This window comes from Primulina eburnea, chromosome 10 (genome assembly GCF_022965805.1).
Source record: "Primulina eburnea isolate SZY01 chromosome 10, ASM2296580v1, whole genome shotgun sequence".
In the NCBI taxonomy this organism is placed as follows: Eukaryota; Viridiplantae; Streptophyta; class Magnoliopsida; order Lamiales; family Gesneriaceae; genus Primulina; species Primulina eburnea.
In genome coordinates, this window is record NC_133110.1 from 33,463,069 (window position 1) to 33,486,698 (window position 23,630).

General features: G+C 39.0%; 1 protein-coding gene across 1 annotated transcript; it reads left to right on the forward strand.

Moving 5' to 3' along the window:
• Nucleotides 1-1,553: 1,553 nt before the first annotated feature.
• LOC140802861 (uncharacterized) lies at nucleotides 1,554-22,189 on the forward strand. Its single transcript, XM_073158478.1, has 2 exons — nucleotides 1,554-4,886; nucleotides 21,488-22,189. Exons 1-2 carry the CDS (start codon nucleotides 1,593-1,595, stop codon nucleotides 22,187-22,189), a joined length of 3,996 nt encoding a protein of 1,331 aa, XP_073014579.1. The 5' UTR covers nucleotides 1,554-1,592.
• Nucleotides 22,190-23,630: the final 1,441 nt, after the last annotated feature.

A 23,630-nucleotide genomic window follows, 5' to 3' on the forward strand; every position in this document is an offset into this window, starting at 1 on the left:
ATTGTTTATTTCGTTTGAAATTATGATATAAACTGGTTTGGTTTATACTGTGCTACGAGAAGGCTTGTCGTTTTAAATTGTGTGATTGTAAACGACGCCGGTGTCAACTCCGAGTTTCGGGGCGTGACATTTAAGTGGTATCAGAGCCGCCAGGTTCATAGTCCGGTTGGGAAAAATCGATTTTCAAAAAAAAAAAAAAAAAAAAAAAAAAAACCCTAAAAATTTTCGGTGGAATTTTAACTCGAGGCCGATGCTACCCCCTCCGAAACGGCCCAACGATCAAGACTCCCGACCCTAATCGGGAGCCCCAGCGAAAAATCGCGAAATTCCTTCGTTTAGGCCTCCGAAACCTCGATTTTGCCGTTTTAGGAAAGTTTGGTAACCCCTAGGACTTTTCGTAGGAAACTCCAAATTCGATTCCGTCAACTGTTCTGGAATCCTCTCGACATATGCTTCGAACCCATATGTCTAATTCCAAACTTTCCATTTTTGGAAAAAAAAAAAAAAATTTTTTTTTTTATATATTCATTTAAATTTCGAAAATTTCATATGTATTGCATATTTTCACTTGTTATATACTGTCTATTTCGGATTCTGAGCATTTCCGTTTTTGATTTCAGGAAATGGCTCCATCTACTCCCCTGCGACCCCGTACTCGTTTCCAAGCTGCCCTTCGTCTGAAGGAGCTTGCCCTTCACTACCAGTCACGCCAGATTCGGCGACTTAGAGCCCGATTAAGCGAGAGGAGGAGTGAGGTCGAAGCCTTAACCGCCGAGAAAGAAGAGATTCAAGTCCGCCTTAATCAGTCTATCTATCAGGGGGAACTAGTTAGGGGAGATAACATGGATCTACGGGATGTCATAGAACAGTGTAAGTATCAAAATGGGAAGCTACAAGAGGATGCGGATCGCTATCGCAAGGAACTTGAAGAGGAGAAGCAGCAGAATGCCAGAGGTAAGAGAAGGCTAGAAAATTCTTGTGAGGCCATGAACAGTCTAGCATATGTGAACCAGCGCTTGGTCCAGCAAGCTGAAGCTCTAAAGAATAAGATCAAGGAAAATAAGGAGGGTTACGAGCTACGCTACCAGAGTACCGTAGATCTGTTGGACGAGGCAGAGGCAAATGCTCATGAGTGGAAGATGCAGGTGGCCCAGCTCAACGCAGCAAACGCACAGCTCAGTACAGAAAACGCTAATCTTACTCACATGGTTGAGGTACTGCAGGAGGAAGAGCCGGAGGAAGAGCCGGAGGAAGAGGAGCCTATTGAGATAGATGAGCCGATAGCTGCAGTAGGAGATGGAGAGTTAGACGATTAGATCATCTTAGTGACTTTTCCTTATTACTAGGAGTTTATCCTTCCATTGTTGCTATTTTATTTTCAGTCAGCAGTACTTATTTCCATTCAGTACAATTTGTTCAGTCAGTTGTTTCTTCGAATTCAAAAATTAATAAAGTATGATTATTATTTATCTCAGTCGTGCATTGATATTCAAATTATGTTTGCTTATTTACTCAGTTGTTCCAGCATAACTTATCTATTCAATCTTGTTGATTTATACAACAAATTCTTAGAAGCGTTTAACTTGTAGGAAATGGCCGGTAGACCACCGAGACAGAACCGCAACCCCCGTTATGCTAACAACAACAACAACAACGACAACACTAATGAAGAAGGCAACGGGCCTCCACCCCAGTTCAACCTCAACCAGGCAGACTTAATGGCTATAGCCACGATCGTGGCAACTACACTTCAGGGGTTGGTGAACCCCAATGCTAATCAGCAGCCCCCACCTCCACCACAGCATGGGGTCAAGTTTCATTACGAGTCTCTGCGCAAGAACAGGTGCCCAACCTTCAGTGGCGCTGCTGACCCGGAAATTAGCCAGAGTTGGCTAAAGAGTGTGGAAACTCAGTTAAGACTGTTGGAAGTCCCAGATGCACTAAAAGTGGACGTAATAGTGCCTTTCCTGGAAGACAAGGCAGCTAAATGGTGGGAAGCAGTCTCTCCAGCCATGACCGCTGCTGGACCAATCACATGGCGAATCTTCCGGGAAACATTTCTGAAACAGTACTACCCGGCGGAAGTCAGACTACAGAAGTTAAGTGAGTTTGAGAGTCTCAGTCAGGCCCCGGATATGTCAGTAGTGGAATACACCTCTCAATTCAATGCCCTTGGTTCTTATGCTCCTGCAATTATGGCAGATGAAGTTCTGAAATTGCACCGATTTAAAAAGGGGTTGAACAGCAGAATCCAATCCGCTCTGGCAGTCTACCAACCTACCAACTTTTCAGACTTGATGGGTGCGGCTATCCGAGCCGAAGCTGATATTCGTCGGAGAGAAGGGGAAAACAGGAACAAGCGACCCCCTGTCGGCCAGCCCTCCCAGGGAAAACCAATGTTCAAGAGGCCCAATCAGTCAGGTGGACCTCCCTCAGGGAAATTCCCCGTCAATAACTACCAAGGACTCAAGCCATGCTCAACATGTGGCTTCAAGCACTCTGGGGAATGCCGAAGGGCAAGCGGTGTGTGTTTTGGATGTGGGAAAGCGGGGCACCGAATTGCAGAATGTCCTACAGCTACCAACCGACCAGCAGGGCCAAACAGAGGAACTGGGCCAAATCCGGGAGCAGGCCCGAGTAAACCAAAAGAGGATAAGCCCAATGCTAGGATCTTTGCCATGACACAGGAAGAGGCTGATGACGCAACTGAAGTCGTGTCAGGTACCATTCTAATTCAATCAGTACCTGCCTATGCATTATTTGACTGCGGTGCTACCCATTCCTTTATGTCTAAGAGATTTGCTAAGAAGTTAGGACGTAGGCCTGACAAGCTAACTGAACCTTTCCGAATAGCCACACCTACGAGTAGAGCTATAGAAACTGAGGAGATTTACAGAGACTGTGAAATCAGTATCAATAATCAGACTTTTAGCGCCGACTTGATACAGTTGATCATGGTCGATTTCGACATCATCTTAGGGATGGATTGGTTAGCGAGAAACAATGCAGTAGTAGACTGTAAGGGAAAGGAAGTCAAACTCCGAACCCCGAATCAGGAAGAAGTCGTGTTTCACGGGAAATCCAAGGGGCGGAAATCACTATTGTCCGCATCTCAAGCTTGGAAAGCCATGAAATCCGGAGGAGATATCTACCTAGCAATGATCAGTGAGGTAACAGAAGAAGTCGAACTGAAACTGGAAGACATCCCGATAGTGAGAGAGTTCCCCGATGTTTTTCCAGAAGAACTCTCAGGGACAGTCCCGGACCGCGAGGTGGAGTTCGAGATCAACCTGGTTCCCGGTGCGGCACCAATCTCTAAGGCACCATACAGAATGGCACCAGCCGAACTCAAGGAGCTGAAGGAACAACTCCAAGAATTGCTAGATAAAAGGCAGATTCGACCAAGTGTGTCCCCGTGGGGAGCTCCAGTACTCTTCGTAAAGAAGAAGGACGGTAGTATGAGATTATGCATCGACTACAGGGAATTGAACAAGATCACAATCAAGAACAGGTACCCTCTACCTCGGATAGACGATCTGTTCGATCAGCTTAAAGGAGCCGCCGTCTTTTCTAAACTGGACCTGAGGACCGGTTATCATCAGTTAAAGGTCAGGGCTGAAGATATTCCCAAGACAGCCTTTCGAACCAGATACGGGCACTACGAATTCACAGTGATGCCCTTTGGTCTGACCAACGCACCAGCAGCATTCATGGACCTTATGAACAGAGTATTCAAGCCATTTCTGGATCAGTTCATAGTGGTATTCATCGACGACATTCTCGTCTATTCTCCTGACGAGGCAAGCCACGAAGAGCACCTTCACCTTGCTCTGCAAATCTTAAGAGAGAATAAGCTCTATGCTAAGTTTAGCAAGTGTGAATTCTGGCTAAGAAGTGTGTCATTTCTAGGACACGTGATCTCGAGAACAGGAGTGTCAGTGGATCCAAGGAAAGTAGAGGCAATTACAGAGTGGCCGAGACCGAAGAACGCCACTGATATCAGAAGCTTTCTTGGATTGGCAGGATATTACCGAAAATTCGTCGAAGGGTTCTCCTCGATAGCCGTGCCACTGACGAAGCTCACACAGAAAAATTCAAAATTCACCTGGAGTGAGGATTGCGAGAAAAGTTTCCAGACGCTGAAAGAGAAACTCGCATCCACACCAGTGCTGATCTTGCCCGCAGAGAATAAGGATTTCACGATTTACAGTGACGCCTCTAAGGACGGTCTAGGATGCGTACTAATGCAAGAAGGAAGAGTGATCGCCTATGCGTCTAGACAGTTGAAACCGCACGAGCAGAATTATCCTACTCATGACCTGGAACTAGCAGCGGTTGTCTTCGCCTTAAAGATTTGGAGGCACTATCTCTATGGTGCTAAATGTGAAATCTTCACAGACCATCAGAGCCTCAAGTACTTGTTCACCCAAAAGGAACTTAATATGAGGCAAAGGCGATGGATCGAACTTCTGAAAGATTATGACTTGACCATAAGTTACCATCCGGGTAAAGCAAACAAAGTGGCTGATGCGCTAAGTCGGAAGGGCCCAGGAAAAATGACTCTAGCTTCCCTCTCGGCCCGGCCATGTCTGCAGGAGACCGTCAAGTTAAACCAAGATCAAGACCCGGTACTGACTAAAATTAAGGAGCAGGTCAGAGAAGGGAAGTCTCAGGATCATCAAATTGATGACAAGGGAATCTTATGGATGAAAGGAAGACTGTGTGTGCCAGACAGTGATAACCTTCGCCGAGAGATAATGACAGAAGCGCACAAGTCAAAATTCTCAGTCCATCTAGGCAGTACGAAGATGTACAGGGATCTCAAGAATAGCTTCTGGTGGAATGGCATGAAGAGAGATGTAGCTGAATTCGTCTCTAGATGTCAGGTATGCCAGCAGGTCAAAGCAGAACATCAGCGACCTGGAGGATTACTGCAACCTTTGGAAATCCCCGAGTGGAAATGGGAGCATATCTCCATGGATTTCGTGGTAGGATTGCCAAAGTCTAGGCAAAGCCACGACGGTATATGGTTAATCGTGGACAGACTCACCAAGACTGCACACTTCCTACCCGTCCGCATGAATTACAATCTCGACAAGTTGGCTTCACTGTACATGGACAACATTGTCAGACTTCATGGAGTACCAGTGAGCATCTTATCTGATAGAGATCCGAGGTTCGTCTCGCGCTTTTGGAAGAGCTTTCAAGAGGCCATGGGGACGAAAGTAACCCTAAGTACTGCCTATCACCCCCAAACCGATGGGCAAACGGAGAGGACCATACAAACTTTAGAGGATATGCTGCGAGCATGCGCTCTGGAATTCAATAGCAACTGGAGCACTCATTTACCCCTAATTGAGTTTGCTTACAACAACAGCTATCACAGCAGCATCGGAATGGCTCCATACGAAGCCCTGTATGGCAGAAAATGTCGATCACCACTTTACTGGGATGAAGTGGGAGAGAAAGCTGTAGTGGGACCCGAGCTAGTACAGATGACAGTAGACAAGGTTAAAATTGTCCGAGAGAAACTCAAAGCAGCTCAGGACCGACAAAAGAGCTGGGCAGATCTGAAAAGAAGGCCGGTAGAGTTCAACGTGGGCGAGAAGGCGTATGTGAAAGTCTCGCCTATGAGAGGAGTTGTCCGATTCAGTAAGGCCGGAAAACTGAACCCTCGCTATGTTGGACCCTTTGAAATCTTGGAAAAAGTGGGCACACTAGCATGCAGACTGGCATTGCCACCAAACATGTCAAGGATCCACAACGTATTCCATGTTTCTCAACTAAGGAGATACGTCCCAGACCCAAGCCACATCCTGGAAGTAGAACCACTCATAATGGAAGGAAACTTGGGAAAAGAACTGAAATACGAAGAAGTTCCTATCAGAATTGTGGACACCAAGGAACAAGTGCTTAGGCGACGTATCATTCCCTACGTCAAAGTGCAGTGGTCTAACCACACAGAGAGAGAAGCAACTTGGGAAGTTGAAGAGAAGATGCGAAAGGAATATCCTTATCTGTTTGGAGACCAAGCCGACTCAAGTTTCGAGGACGAAACTTCTCATAAGGAGGGAGGGATGTGAGGACCGGATTTTATCCACATTATAATTAAATAATTGTAAGAAAATGTTAGCATGAGATTTTATTTTGTGCATGGGAGAATATTTTATGGGATATGTGGAGATACTATTGGACATGCAATATTATAGTGATATATTGTGATTAAGCATACAATTTTCGAAAATTAGGAAGGAGATTTTCTTGCAAGAGTTGAATATTACATAAGTTGAAGAATTAAGGTATAATATGATACAAGAATTTCGAAAATTTCCCTAGGATAAATGCCAAGATTGGTGAGGATTATATGCTTGGTTAACTTGGACAAGAATCATCAAGACATTGCACCACAGCCGTTGGATCGGGTAACCTAGATTTTTCGAATTAACCTAGACCATTGGATTAGAGTGTGAATCTCCTAACTTAAGTAGATATATTTTCGAAATATGGAAGATGAATCAACATCTATGGCAAGGGAATGAGAGTCAAATATTGAGAGATTATGCAAATTATGGTATGATTTGAACACCATATTTAACACCCTTCCCTCCACCTATAAATACCCCATCACCCCACTCATTCCCCACCCTTCAAATTCTCGAAATTTGAGCTGAAAACCAAGGCGAAACCCTGCTGAAAAATCGTCTCTAAACAGTCCAAAAATTTAAGCCGAGGCACCGCCCGATCGAAGAACGAGTAGCGATCCAAATCCTGAAGCCGAGTACCCACGTTTTAGCAATCAATATATACAGTAAGTGGGCTATTTTCAAACTTTGAAATTTCAGATTCGAGTATGCATGTTTTCGATTTTAAAAGAAAATAAATAGTCGAGTACAATCTTCTTTCTACCTTTCTTGTATTGTCATACGATTTTTTAAACGCACTGTGAGGAGTCAACCGTATATGGGTGGGAATCCCAACCATGACGTACCCTTACGCGGTGGGGGATATAACCGCTATACGGCCTCGCCCCCTTAGAGGAGTAAAAATGAGGGACTGACGTCAGTAAACCATAGAAGGTCGATAAATTGCAGTGCTTGATATATGTTTATGCATGTGGTACGAAAATGTTATGCAAGTCATATGATTAATTCGAAATTTTACATGTTGATTTATATTGTGCTCGATATCCCCCACTTGCTGAGTATTCCCAAATACTCACCCCTTACAACCTTCCCAGATAAGTCGTCCGAAGAACAGGTTGAGGACGAAGAGTCCGAACAGTTTTGGGGATGGTGATCCACGCGACCAGTACTAGCAGTAGTATATTTCGAATTTTATGATTTAATAAGCTGTAAGACGTTTCCGCACTTAATTCTGTCATTTGTTGATTTTCGGATGTAAAAGACAATTGTTTATTTCGTTTGAAATTATGATATAAACTGGTTTGGTTTATACTGTGCTACGAGAAGGCTTGTCGTTTTAAATTGTGTGATTGTAAACGACGCCGGTGTCAACTCCGAGTTTCGGGGCGTGACATCCGACGTGATCACTTCGATACTTAAGTCAGCAGGTGAAAAAGAGTTTGAGAAAGGAAATGGTGAATATATGTGTGAAAATATATGGATCAAGATCCTTTGTTGTGGGTTGTGGGAAACCCACCGCGAAGGACGCTATGCACCTAGTTTTAGTCCACAACACTATTAAAAAAAAAACTTATTTTTTTTTTAAAAAAATTGATATTTTTATATTTTATTTATTTCAAAATCAAAATTATATTTTTACATTAAAATTTGTGATTAATAATCCAATTTAAAGTTACAATTTTATTTTTGGTTACAAACATATATGTGCGGTAAAATGACATCTCTCTTATTATTTTTTCTTTTATAATTTTTAAACTTTTTTTAAAAAAATGTTAATAAAAATTTATTTCTTTTGTTACAAATATGTGATTCTGAACGAAAAAAAAAACGACGGTACATTCAATTTTTTTAATATTATAGTTCATTTTTTTAAAAAAAATTCTCTTTTTTTATCTTGTTAATTTTTTATTTAAAAATTAAAAAATTTTATCAATCACATATTTGTAACAAAAATAATAATCTTGTTGGCTTTTTTATATTCTAATTCTTTTGAAAAACTATTTTCTCTTTTTTTGTATTGTTAATTTATCTCATTCTTTTTTAAAGTTTTAAATACAAAAAATATTTTTTCCTTTCTTAGAGATTTAAGAAATAATCCAATTTTAAAAAAAATGTAAAAAATTTTAAAAAAACTAAGCGTTCGAACAGGAAAAAATTATATAAGATAATTTTCTTTTTATATCGTGTCAATTTTTGGGTATTATTTTTGTAAGATCGAGACTTGCCGCTTTACCAAAAGCTATAGGTTGTGGTAATGGTGCAACTCAAATCTTTTAAATCACACATCAACTCAAGCACCACGGTTCTATCGCTCTACTAAACAGGGACAATTATTGCACCCAACAATCTCCCTCCCAATAATTGCGCTCCTTGCCATCAATGGGTCGAACCCGTGACCTTGGCTCTGATATTAATTGTAGGATCGAACGCTTGCCGCTTTACCAAAAGTTATAGCTTAAAGTAATGGTGCAACTCAAATATTTTAAACTGCACAGCAGCTCAAACACCACGATTCGATCGCTTTACAAAGCATGGACAATTATTGCACTCAACAATTTTTTATTGTTCGATAGATTCAATCTTTTCTAAATTTTTTGTACATTTACAAATATGTGTTTAATAAAAATTTTACTTCTAAATAAAAAATTAACAAGATAAAAAAAAGAGAAAATAGATTTTTAAAAAAGAACTATAATATTAAAAAAAAATTGAAGGTACCGTCGTTTTTTCTTGTTCATTCGGAATCACATTTTTGTAACAAAAGAATTAAATTTTTATAAACATTATTTTAAAAAAGGAGTTGAAAAAATTATTAAAAAAATAATAAGAAAAACGTCATTTTATTCTTACAATATATATTTCTAATCAAAAATAAAATTTAAATTTAAATTGGACTATTCACATATTTTAATATAAAAAATATAATTTTGATTTTGAAATAACTAAATACCAATTTTTTTTAAAAAATTTTTTTTTTAATAGTGTTGGATTAAAACAAGGTGCATAGCATCCTTTGTCGTGGGTTTCCCACATCAGAGGATCTTGATATATATGAATCCAATACCCTAATGTAAAAGCAAACCTGCTATTTAAAGGAAGAAAGTCAACTTGGTAACCTTGTTTTCAGTGTCTACTTACTAATTATAGCAATGTGATTGCTCATACCCTACTTTCTGATAGCTTCTTTATCACGCCAAATCCTTATAGCGCTGGCAGATAGAGTATATCATACTTACACACTTGAATGCAGTGCTAGTATCGAGGTAACCCGGGTATAGAGTCAATCACCCGAGAACTCGTCTAGAAGCTCGGGTTGCTGGTAGCTCGAGGTATATGCCCGGATGTTAATAGACCGGAGAAATGATGTCTCAGGCACTTACCTGCCCGACTGCTAATGAGTTCATGATACAGCCCTATCACGATCTTAGCTATCCATTTAATATTCCGAATCATCCATGACCCGAGCTCTTCCAAGGATATCACTAATTCAACTTCATATAAAAACAAATATAAATCACCGCATTGCAAAACCAAACAAAAACTATAATTTACTATGCAAACCATAGCCAAAAGGATATCTGTTGTTGAAAACAGTACTCCAAAAGGAAAAGTAACCCAAAAAGTTTCAAAACGAAGCAATTAAGAATACTGGATCAGGACACAAAATCCCCTGACACAAAAGGCGTTAAAAATCAGAGCCAACAAAAAATTATAAACTCAAAACGGGCCAATGAATCTTACAAAGCAATCATCATCAATAGAATAATTCCATAATTTTTATTCCGAGAGTATGATATTTTTTTGTTATGATATAATTTTTAAATAATTATAAATTTATTCTTATACTTTTTAACTCATAAAATAATCTCGTCAACGTAGTATCATTCTTCAACACCGAGAGTTTAGATTTTTGTTATCTTCAACATCGAGACATAAAAGAAGCATTTTCTACATGTTATCAAAACCACCAATGAAGAATAAGAGGATAGTAAAGCGCCAATTGCACGCCAAGCGCATGCAGAATCGTGGACCAAGGTCCTATTGGGGGAGGAATCTCCACGCACAATCCATTGCTTCGATCATCCGGTCCGCCATACTAGTTCTAGGGGGCCTCAGGTCCCTCAGCAGAAAAAAGTCATTACACATGCATGCTCCCAAAAGTTTCAGTACGCTCTTGCTTTACTAAAAATGTGTATTTAGTTGAATTTAATAGCCGCGTTTAAACTTCGGATAAAATCGAAAAAATCAAAAATCCAAACTTAAAAACCGAACACTGAATCAAACCGAAAACCAAATTTTATAATTCGGATATAAATGTTAAAATCGAAATTTATTTGGTTCGGTTTCGGATTATATATGTCAAAACCGAATCGACTGAAAAACCGAAATTTTATTATATATTTTTTGATATGATATCAGTGAATAATGAATTAGTTTGAATAATATTTAGTTGATTGTTGTTTATGTAATTCATTTAGACTTTGTATTTAAATGTTTTACTAAGAAATAGTGTAAAAAGATAATATATTATATTTTACAATATATTTATCTTATTAATTTAAATACTTTTATCAAAACCGAAATAACTGAATTATTTGGTAGAAAACCGAACAGAACCGCAGAAAAATGGTTCGGATATCGGATTATATATTTATAAAACCGAAAATCGAAAAAATCGAAATAAAAACCGAAAACCAAACCGAACCGACCGATGAACACCCCCAGAATTTAATATATCGAGATTTTAAAATTTTTAATTAAAGATATAATAGACGGATTACGTACTATTTAAGATATTTATAATACTTCATCTATCAATTGTCAATTTATCAATACTTTGTATACCAAAATTTATTTTTATTCAATTATTGAAACCCAATTAAATTTTTGTTATTCCCGAAAAAATATATCATATTAAATTTTTAATTATTCTAACGAATTACTAAATTTTAACATACATTCCCCTAGAAATGAACAAACGGTAATAAAAAATAAATAAAAAAAGGGGACAAAAGGCAACACAAAGGCGGAAGAATCCTCTTTAAATGTCACTCCTAAACAAAACTTCAAAAAATTCGACGTCAATTATTTTGGCTAGTTTTCATATCAAATTTAAGCATAATTCTTCAACATTGTAGGGATTGGTGGGTTGAAAATCAACTTCTGCCATTGCTTTTGTGCGAGATAATCCAGGTTTCCAACTCCATCCATTCCTATGGGTTTTGTGAATTTCACCCTTTTCAGCCCATATATTTTGTTATAAAATTTAATTATGAGGTATTTTTTTTAATTATTTTTTGGTATAAAATTTAGAGTGTGATACCGTCTCACGGATCATAATCTGTGAGACGGATTAACCCTACCCATATTCACAATAAAAAGTAATACTCTTAGCATAAAAAGTAATACTTTTTCATGGGTGACCCAAATAAGAGATTCGTCTCACAAATATGACCCGAGAGACTGGCACACACAAGTTTTTGCCTAAAATTTAATTATGAGGTATGTTATTTAATTTATTGGTTCTGGTTCTACTACTAAAATCGGAATTTTTTATTTATACGGTGGGTTATAGTTAAACCGAAGTTGACTTTCATGTGATTGGGCCAAGAAGGTGGAATCCCCACCCCATGCGCCTTCCACTGCCGCCCATTTATCCCACAGGACTCGAATCTTGGTTAATATTGGGCCATATATTGATATGTGTTGACTATCTTATTATAGCTTGCAAAAACGTGTTTAAGTCATCTACAATCCATTGCACCATATTTTGCATTATATTCTGCATTTCTTTAGTGCTATACCAAAATCATCATCAACCCATTGCATTATATTTTGCAATACAGTATAATATTCTCATAATATTCTTTTTTTTAAACATTAATATTTATGTTTTCTAATAACTATTTATAGTGTGATAATATAATAATAATTAAATCTTATAATTTGTATATTAAAATTTGAATTAATTATTTCGTATAAAAAAATAATCATTTGATCTATAGGCAAATTTTTAATAAAATACTCTTTTAATAAAATAAATATATCATTGGAATTAAAAAAAAAAAAAACACACAATCATTTGATATTAATTAATAATACAACACAAACACAACATTAAATATTCAAATTACAATATTTCTCCCACAAAGGCTCAAGTAATGCATTTCGTAGTTCATAGTGAGTATATTTATTTTTCAAGTTTTTTACAACGAACAAGAAATTCTTAAAATCTTGTATTTTCGTCAATGGCCATCATTTCAACGTCTCGATTCGGTGCTTTTATTACATCCTAAATTGGTGTCGTGAGGTCACGTTCATCTTCAATAATCATGTTGTGTATGATAATGCAAGCTTTCATAATGTAATGTACATCATTTGTACACCAAGACCATGCTAGATATGCCACAATCGCAAATCGAGATTGAAGAACACCAAATGCACGCTCCACGTCTTTTCTATATGACTTTTGTTCCATAGCAAAATATCTTTTTTTGGGCCCAAGTAGGTCATGAATAGTTTGCACAATAGTTGATCTGTAACGTCCCGAAAATTTGCACAAATGGGCTTGATGAGTTTGTTTTAGAGAATAATGGCCTCAAAAACCTTTTTAAACAATTTAATTATAATTAGAGGATGCATTTTTAATTAAACTAAACTACATTTAAAATTAACCTAAACATAATTAGCTCACAAAAACCGCCCCTCCCCTCCATTCAGCAGCCATCCTCGTGAGAATACCAAAAACAACATTTTCCTCCATTATTTTTCAAGAAAAACTCCTCTCCGCTTCTCTGGTGCCTCCCCGACGCGCGTTTCTTCAAGTTTTTGAGCATCTACACATCAAGGCACGCCTTGTATCATTATTTTCCTCATCAGTCATGCTATGTATGCTGATATTTATGTATTTGCATGAGAACTCTTTTGATTTATCACGTGGTGCCATTTTTGCAAAGGTTTGACACGAAATACACTTTCTATTGTTTTCCACTCACGTTTTTGTGATTCATGTGCAAGGGGCTGGCGGTTTCAGATGTTAGGGGGCTGAATATGTTGGGAGTTAAGGTGTCAAGGGACTGGAGTCACGAGTTAGTCACGTTTTGGTGAGGGCCGATCGGTCTTCTTGAGGGAGATATGATTTTTATCGTAAAACCGCACAAGCTGTGAAATTTCTGTGTCACAAAATCTGTCACCCTATGCTATTTTGAATTCTGCAACTTATAGGTTGGTTTTCTAGAAATGTGTTCAACATATGATTTGTAGCACTCTTTTTTATCTTCGATTCGATAGCAAATTCGTAATTTGCTGATAAGAAACGAGGGAGATATGATTTTTATCGTAATACCGCACAAGCTGCGAAATTTCTGTGTCACAAAACCCGTCACCCTTTGTTATTTCGAATTCTGCAACTTATTGGTTGGTTTCTAGAAATGTATTCAACATATGATTTTTATCACTCTTTGTTATCTTCTATTCTATAGCAAATTCGTAATTGTCTGATAATAAACAAGGGATATATGATTTTTATCGTAAAACCGAACAAGCTGTGAAATTTCCGTGTCATAAAACTCGTCACCCTCTGTTATTTCAAATTCTGCGACTTATAGATTGGTGTTCTGGAAATGTGTTCAGCATATGATTTGTAGCACTCTTTGTTATCTTCGCTTTGATAGAAAATTTGTAATTTTCTGATAAGAAAAAATGGAGATATGATTTTTATCGTAAAACCGCACAAGCTGTGAAATTTTTGTGTCATAAAATCCGTCACCCTCTATTATTTCGGATTCTGCGACTTATAAGTTGGTTTTTTGGAAATGTGAACAACATATGATTTGTATCACTCTCTGTTATCTTCGATTCAATAGCAAACTCATAATTTTATGATATGAAACGAGGGAGATATGATTTTTATCGTTCAAGCTGTGAAAATTTGTGCATGTTTTTCACGTTTTCTCAAGTTGCAAAGTTAGGATCGGCCAAGGAGGGTTGAACCAGGCCATGGTGTGGTCCAAGAGGGTCCAGAGATGGGCTTGGAAGAGTTGGTTCATGTAGTGACCCGTTCCAGAATCACCTACTAATCAAAAACTAAGCATGCAATTAACCTAATTAACAATAATCAGAGATAACAGCGGAAATAGTCAACAAAAATAATGGTTATACAACCCAGTCGAAGTCTAGAATAAAATATCCAATACAACCATATCGAATCAAAACAATACCGATAAACTAAACCAACCAGCTACTCAACGTCCTCCTCCTGCTCCTCCTGAGCTGTCCAACCTGAGGTCTGCCCCGTGGGAATGGGGTGTCCAAGAATAAACAAAACCGAGGACGTGAGCGATAATAACGCCCAGTACAAAAGTATGAGTATACAGACCTATATGAAATGCACATGCTATGATCATGATACCGGGGTAGTCAAGAAACAGGAGTCACAAAAGGATCTCAACAATGCTCAGTCTAGAGGCGCCAAGTGGATAGTGCCGCGCGGTCCAACCTCTGGGTCACTGCATCCACTACAAGACAGACGTGGACCTAAAATGTCCCGGACCACCGAAGCCCTCCCGACCCGTCGGCCACTGTGTACTCTCGGTGTCCATGCGTCCACAAGACAGGGCTGAGCGGCCCCAAGATATAGCTTATCTCGAAAGAGATACAGCTCAACAGTAAAGGCTATCTCGAAGAAGATACGGCTCAACATGAAATGCAACGTGCAGTAATAAACGTGACATAATAGCATGCATCATATGACATATATCAATGCACCACATAATCATGCAACACATATAAGAATGTATACTCAACCAGGATATCTCGGATAGTACTTTCGTACCTCTATCACAGTAATCCTAATCCACTGGAACCACCAGACAACAGGTCTAATCCAAGCCTATTCATCAAGTGAAAACCATCACTAAACTTATCTACCAGACTTAACTAGATAATCCTGAGATAAATACTGATAAAATTCCAAACCTTCGTCCGTCGCTAGCCCGCTGATGCCGCTAGCTCCCAACTAGAGCACAGCTCTGCTACAAGACCAGCAGCTCCCCGCTAGTGCCCAAATCTCGGAACAAGACTAGAACCTGTCAGAAACGACTGAAATGCTATGGAATTCTCTGAATTGGCGAGTCAAAATGAGGAAATCCGACCACTATTTATAGGCCATGTTCGGATCCTCCGAACACCACTTCGGAACGTCCGAACGCTACGTGTCCATTGGCTCTTGACAGCTCATGATCGGATCCTCCGATCATACACTTCGGACCGTCCGAACATGCACGTGTCCAGCTGCTCTTGACACCTCATGATCGGATCCACCGAACCTACACTTCGGAACGTCCGAACTCCCACGTGTCGATCAACTCTTGACACCTACTGGTCGGATCCACCGAACCCACTTCGGACCTTACGAACTCTTCGGTGCTTCCGAACCATCTTCGGTCCGTCCGATCATGACTCGGTCAAAATTACACCTTAAACCTTCTTAATCACCATTACTCCGTTAATTACCCAATTTGGAATTCGGGCTACTACATTCTCCCCCCCTTAAAATGATTTCGTCCTCGAAATCTAGGCAAGAGAATAAAACACCATTGTAATACACTGCAAATATTCTTCATTACAACTGTATAACAATTACATCCCAGGCTGATCCTGGTTCAGCGCAAAAACCTGACCTTGGGCACGAGGTCGAAGATTCGAACTACCCACTGCCTGACCCTGTCTCCTCTGCTGAACAGTCGTCTGGGATCCAGAACCAGATCCTGCTCCACCTCGCAGCTGAGGACAATTCTTCTTGATATGACCCATCTCTCCGCACTGAAAACAAGCTCCTGCTGCTAATCGGCATTGCTCCGATGGATGGTTCTTCCCACAATGCGCACAAGAATCCTTCTTCTCACCAAAGCGAACAACACCGCTAGACCTTGATCCAGATCCAGAAGAAGAAGAACCAGATTTCTTGAAAGACTGAGGTCGAGGGCTCAAAACACTCGGAGGTCTAGAAGAAAAAATAGCCCTACCACGCTGGAGACTGATCTCTGCTTGACGACACCGGTTCACCAACCCATCGTACGAAGTAGGATTATCACAGACAGTGACTCGATCAAAGATCTCCTGGTTAAGGCCCTGAAGGAAATGATCGTACTTGGCTTCAGAACTGCCACTGATATGAGGCGCAAAGGGTAACAACTCGAAGAATTTCTGCTGATACTCATCAACAGACATACTCCCCTGCTTAAGGTTCAGGAGCTCAATCGTCTTGGCCTGGCGAAGGGCTGGAGGAAAGTACAGCTGCATGAACGCTGCACGGAAATCGACCCAAGTCGCTCTACCCTGCGACTGAACTATCGGCGCAGAAGTTGATCGCCACCACTTGCGAGCACGGCCCTCGAGGAGAAAACTAAGAGTCTCTATCTTCTGCTCCTCGGTGTACTGGAATGCACGGAAACAACTCTCCATGCGCTCTATCCAATCCTCAGCATCATCGGGAGTCTCACCGCCAATTAAAGGCTTAGGCCCCATCTGCATGAAACGATGCATATCGAAACGCCTAGGACCATCCCGACGATGACGATGCTCACGATGACGTCTATGATCGTCCTGATCACCCCATCGACCTACACTCCCCTGACTACTCCCGTCACCAAAGTGGTCAGCCATCGCTACAACATAGAATGGGGAAACTAGTAAATTGGTCAACGGAAATCCTAAAACAGAAATCTATATCCCAAAATCGTACGCATGCTCTGATACCATAAATGTAGTGACCCGTTCCAGAATCACCTACTAATCAAAAACTAAGCATGCAATTAACCTAATTAACAATAATCAGAGATAACAGCGGAAATAGTCAACAAAAATAATGGTTATACAACCCAGTCGAAGTCTAGAATAAAATATCCAATACAACCATATCGAATCAAAACAATACCGATAAACTAAACCAACCAGCTACTCAACGTCCTCCTCCTGCTCCTCCTGAGCTGTCCAACCTGAGGTCTGCCCCGTGGGAATGGGGTGTCCAAGAATAAACAAAACCGAGGACGTGAGCGATAATAACGCCCAGTACAAAAGTATGAGTATACAGACCTATATGAAATGCACAGGCTATGATCATGATACCGGGGTAGTCAAGAAACAGGAGTCACAAAAGGATCTCAACAATGCTCAGTCTAGAGGCGCCAAGTGGATAGTGCCGCGCGGTCCAACCTCTGGGTCACTGCATCCACTACAAGACAGACGTGGACCTAAAATGTCCCGGACCACCGAAGCCCTCCCGACCCGTCGGCCACTGTGTACTCTCGGTGTCCATGCGTCCACAAGACAGGGCTGAGCGGCCCCAAGATATAGCTTATCTCGAAAGAGATACAGCTCAACAGTAAAGGCTATCTCGAAGAAGATACGGCTCAACATGAAATGCAACGTGCAGTAATAAACGTGACATAATAGCATGCATCATATGACATATATCAATGCACCACATAATCATGCAACACATATAAGAATGTATACTCAACCAGAATATCTCGGATAGTACTTTCGTACCTCTATCACAGTAATCCTAATCCACTGGAACCACCAGACAACAGGTCTAATCCAAGCCTATTCATCAAGTGAAAACCATCACTAAACTTATCTACCAGACTTAACTAGATAATCCTGAGATAAATACTGATAAAATTCCAAACCTTCGTCCGTCGCTAGCCCGCTGATGCCGCTAGCTCCCAACTAGAGCACAGCTCTGCTACAAGACCAGCAGCTCCCCGCTAGTGCCCAAATCTCGGAACAAGACTAGAACCTGTCAGAAACGACTGAAATGCTATGGAATTCTCTGAATTGGCGAGTCAAAATGAGGAAATCCGACCACTATTTATAGGCCATGTTCGGATCCTCCGAACACCACTTCGGAACGTCCGAACGCTACGTGTCCATTGGCTCTTGACAGCTCATGATCGGATCCTCCGATCATACACTTCGGACCGTCCGAACATGCACGTGTCCAGCTGCTCTTGACACCTCATGATCGGATCCACCGAACCTACACTTCGGAACGTCCGAACTCCCACGTGTCGATCAACTCTTGACACCTACTGGTCGGATCCACCGAACCCACTTCGGACCTTACGAACTCTTCGGTGCTTCCGAACCATCTTCGGTCCGTCCGATCATGACTCGGTCAAAATTACACCTTAAACCTTCTTAATCACCATTACTCCGTTAATTACCCAATTTGGAATTCGGGCTACTACAGTTCAGGTCTGGTCCCCGTTGGTTTGGTCTAGGGTCGAGAATTCGAGGGTTTAGTGCAATAGGGTTCGGCTCGATTTGGTGCAGAAAAATCCAGCAACTTTCAGGTGATGTTCAAAGGTCTTAAGTGGGTTGGTCTAGATGGTTTAAGGGCTGGTAGGGTATGGTTGAGGAATGGTTTAAACTTGGAGAGATATGATTAAGTTTTGGGTTGATTCGGGTTAAAACCGAGACCCCGGTCCAAGTTTTAAAACGAATCATGTAAGTTGTGAAACAAGCTCGAGTTTACGTCTATGAAATGTTTATAATATGTTTTGAGGTGTTTTAAGGAATTTGGTAAGCTTCGGGTCGAAATGTTGAGGTCCAGGGGTAAAACGGTCATTTTGGGTTTCCAAGGGCAAAATGGTCATTTGTATCCGAGTCGAGATTTTTGTATTGGCAACGCCATGAACACAAAATTATCATGTTTTTAAATGTTATGTATCACGTATATGATTTTTATGAAATTATGAAAATACATTGTGAAACGTCCGCTACTCGTTTTGATTTTCCCTTCAAAACCCTTGATGAATTTGATGATTTTCCTTCTTGCTTTGGTGTGTGCCGTGTCTTATATAAAAGAAAGGAGTTTTGAGTGTTTAGGGGAGGTGGAAGTGAGTTTGTGATTTTGTAGGGTAGGATTTTGTATATTATATACTTAATTAAATTATTAACAAGGCTTAGGCCCATTAGGAAAATTAGTTAGGCTCAATAGCCTATTAGTGCCTTTAAAAATTATTTAAAATTATTTTGCTAAATTAAGTTTGTAAAATTATTTTAATTGCTTAATTGTTTTATTTAATTGATTTTAAATGCTGATATTTATTATATGATTAAATATATAATTTCATGATTAAATGATAATGTGACATGATTACATAAAATTAAAGAATTTACCCGAATATTCGATAATAGGCAGGGAAAAAGAGACCGGAGACGACCAAGACAAGAATATGTATTTTTCATTAATTAATGGCAAGGCTTCCTAATATGATTTAATTTTCCTAAAAATGTTGGAGCTCGAATTATTTTACGAGTCGAGCTCGATTTTTCCGGGAAGCCAATTTTGGGCAAACAAGGAGTTTTCAAAGATCAAAAATATTATTTTGAGAAACTTATTTTATAAAATTTTTATTTAATTAATTAAGTGTTATTGGGCCCAATTTAATTATTTAAAGTATGTCCAATTACCCTTAAGCTTGCAAACCCAAAACCAAAGCCCATTAATATGTTAATTAAAATATAAATAACTAAACCTAGGTCATTGAACACCACAATTCATACCCATCTCCAGTCGTGTAACACCTTGCACACACAATTCAGATTTTTGAAAAATAGGAGGAAAGAAAAGGGTTTGTGTTCTTCGTCGTTCGGTCGTCCAACGTCGCACCCTCGCCGAAGATTGAATAATCGAGCGTTATAAACGCAAAGGCACGTTTTCTAAACCCTTTTAAACATCATACAAATCATAATATGTGTGTTTTATTTGATTATACATGAAAAATACATGGGTTCGATTATTTTACGGTACGTTACGTATTTTCAAAGTTTTAACGATTTCGCACTTGTTTTGAAAATGTTTTGAATCCAACGAGTATGCTGCAAAATTAGGATGTTATATGAATGAAAATTGGTTGAAACATGATAAATTTAAAGGAAGAACAAGCTGGTACAACCATAGGAATCTATCACAGAAGAACAGTGAGTTATGGGTGGTGCAAATTCAAAGGGTTCGATTCTTATGCATGGGGCAAGAGGGCTCAACCAAGTCTGGAGGTTGGGTCCTAGAGGTCATGGTTAGATCCTAGGTAGAGTTCTAGGAGGGCTAGGGCTCGCGCTAGGTGGGCTGGAAGAGTCCTAGCGGGAGGGGAGTCTTCGTGTAGGTCCAAAAGGGGTGGCCGAGAGTTCCAGGGGTTGTGGCTCGGTTTGGGGCTAGGCTAGTGGTCCATCAGGGTCCTAGGGTGATGGGCAGGGGTCGGGCCAAGGGCTGGAGTGGTGTGGTTCGCTGCTGGCTCGAGCAGAAGTGGTGACCGTGAGACAGCAAGGGAACGCGTATGCAGTTTTTTTGAATCAGGTGCTTCGTAACTTGGGTTCTGGTGGCTGGGCTGGGTCTGGGCATGGTCCGGGGTTGGTTAGGGTCATGGTGGTTCGGTGGTGGCTCGGCTTGGAGGGTTCTAGACTAAATAGGAGTCCTTTTTCAACATGGAGACTCATGCACAGCACATGTAGAATCTAGGCCAAGTTTCAGGTGAGTTTGAGCGAGTTAGGGTCATGTTGTTTGGTCTGGGCTTGGTCAGGAGGTTGCCTAGGTGGGTTGTATAGGGTTTGGATCTATGTGGCTCGGGCGTGGCTCGAGTAAATTGGGAGATGGCTCGGGTTGAGCAATTAAGGGTCAAAAACGAGATTTTAATAACTAAAATTGAATCCATGGGTCCATGGGTGTGGCTCATGAATTGAAAGGGTAGAATAAATATTAAAAATGTTATGTTTAAAATTTGGGATCAAAATAATGAGTTTTGATTTATCCGGGATTTAATCGACGCACGAAACGTTAATTAAAGAATTAATTGAAAAGCCCAGTTTTATCCTTTATAAAATTATGGAAAATTATATTTAAGCTTAAATAATTATTTTAGGTAAGCCCATGTCATTAAAAGTGGTAAAAAGATAAATTCGAGAATGTATATATGTTATTTGCTATCCATGTTTAGAACGTGTTGAGTCTTTAGACTCACTAGGTTTGTATGATGCTGGATTAGATGATTTTTGGGAGGTGCTGACGCTTGAGTGGATCGAGTGCAGTAGTACACTCGAGGGCCTTTATGTTTCCGCACTAGCTAGATAGATTTATGATTTTAAAGATTATATTGATGATTTTTATTATAGATATTTTTATGCTTAATTTTATTGTTAGCCGATCTTTTTAAAGGTCGATTTAGGATTTTTGGTTAGTCGATGTTTTGGATTTTATTTTATGCACTTGAGGTTTCATATGTTAATATATTATGATTCATTATTATGTTAAATTATTTTATTAGAATTTATGATTTAAGGAGGAAATAAATAGAGGTCGTTTCAAGAAGACTTTTTCTCTTGTATCTAAGAAAGATTCTCTTCGTACCATTCTAGAATTAGTTGCACATTTTGACTTAGATTTACAACAAATGGATGTGAAAACATCTTTTCTCAATGGAGAACTAGAAGAAGAGGTTAATATGGAAAAACCTGAAGGATTCTTCTCTAGTAATGGTGAGCAATTGGTTTGTAAGCTTAAGAAATATATATATGGATTGAAACAAGCTTCCTGTCAATGGTATTTAAAATTTCATGATGTTATCTCTTCATTCGTATTCGTTGAGAACCCCATGGATCAATGTATATACCAGAAGGTCAGTGAGAGCAACATTTGTTTCTTTATTCTATATGTGGATGATATATTACTTGCAACCAATGATAAGGGTCTGTTATATGAGGTGAAAAAATTCCTCTCTAAAAACTTTGATATGAAGGATATGGGCGATGCATCTTATGTTATTGACATTAAGATACATAGAGACCGAATTAGAGGTATTCTAGGTGTGTCTCAAGAAACCTATATCAACAAAGTTTTAGATAGATATCGGATGAAAGATTGTTCACCAAGTATAGCTCCCGTTGTGAAGGGCGATAAATTCAATTTGAGCCAATGCCCAAAGAATGATCTAGAGCGGGAACAAATGAAAACATTCCTTATGCTTCTGCTGTCGGAAGCTTGATGTATGCTCAGGTTTGCACTAGACCTGACATTGCATTTATTATTGGGATGTTGGGAAGATATCAGAGTAATCCATGTTTAGATCATTGGAAAGCTGCAAAGAAAGTAATGAGGTACCTTCAATGGAAGATTATATGCTTATGTTCAGACGAACTTAGAATTTGGAAGTAATTGGCTACTCTGATTCAGACGACACTGGCTGTATTGATTCACGAAAATCCACTTCAGTATATATTTTCATGCTAGCTGGTGGAGCTGTATCTTGGAGGAGTGCAAAGCAGACATTGACTGTTACTTCCACTATGGAAGCTGAGTTCGTAGCTTGTTTTGAGGCAACCTCACATGGTGTATGGTTGAAGAGTTTCATTTCGAGGTTTAGAATCATGGATTCTATATATTCTAGTGCTATTTGGAAGAGAAACAAACGATCTAATCGTGGACTTGATAGAAATGAGATTTTAAGAAAGTTCGTAGGGAATTCATCAAGAGCTATCTCCGCTAACCACGGAATAGTTGGAGCCGTGTGAATCTTTTACCAAATTTATAAAGTTTAAACTCCCTATGAATGTTTGATAATAAAATGATACGAGTGTCCATATACATCTTGAATGTCAAGATCTAAAATTTTTAAAACTTCCACTGCATTTGGGCACGAGAAAACCGAGATCCAATATTATTAGCATTGTTTCTAACATGAATACCATCGTTGACCATAGCATGGTTTATGATACTTCTTGAAACCGAATCAGGAAGACTTGGAATCCACGAAATAGCCATTTTACCATAATTTGTGAAGAATTTTATTTAGTGAACATATATGTGTTTCGATAGTCTGATGGGTGTAACGAGGCATAACATAATGCGTAGTCTTGTTTTGGTTCGAAATGACCGTTTTATTTAACTAGCATGATGTACGTGCAATATCTATTATATTATAAAAATTTAAAAAAAATGATTTTCTAAAAAATAATTTGAATCATTTTATTATTTATCTGGGCTTAATTTTTTTATCATATTAGACGATTTATAAGAACTTATATAACGTACTTTCAAAATTTTTCCTAAATTAAATTTCAAGCTGTTGATTTTATGTTATATAATAAATTGTAATTAATATAATATATAGAACAAAATGAACAGAAACAATTTTTTTTAAAAAAAAATTATATATTCAAACTATAATAACCTAAAAATCAACTAAATTATGAATTTTATCAATGTATAAATCTAATCTACAAAAGCGAAGCATACTAAAGACAAATAATTATTAATTTAAGATCACTGTGACTAACTCATAAAAACAACATTAAAACATATGAAATAGTAATATTGATAGTAAAATATAATTCATAATATAATATTTAATTCAACCTCATAAAGAATTTTTTTACTTTCTATTTTTACAATTCTATATCATGGGTAATAACTTCTATATATAGATC

Excerpts from the sequence above, each read along its gene's own strand:
- LOC140802861 (XM_073158478.1), top strand. The coding sequence starts at position 1,593 with ATGGCCGGTAGACCACCGAGACAGAACCGCAACCCCCGTTATGCTAAC. Across the intron at positions 4,887-21,487 it reads AATTCGTCTCTAGATGTCAG|GAGGAAATAAATAGAGGTCG; the intron begins GTATGCCAGCAG and ends TTATGATTTAAG.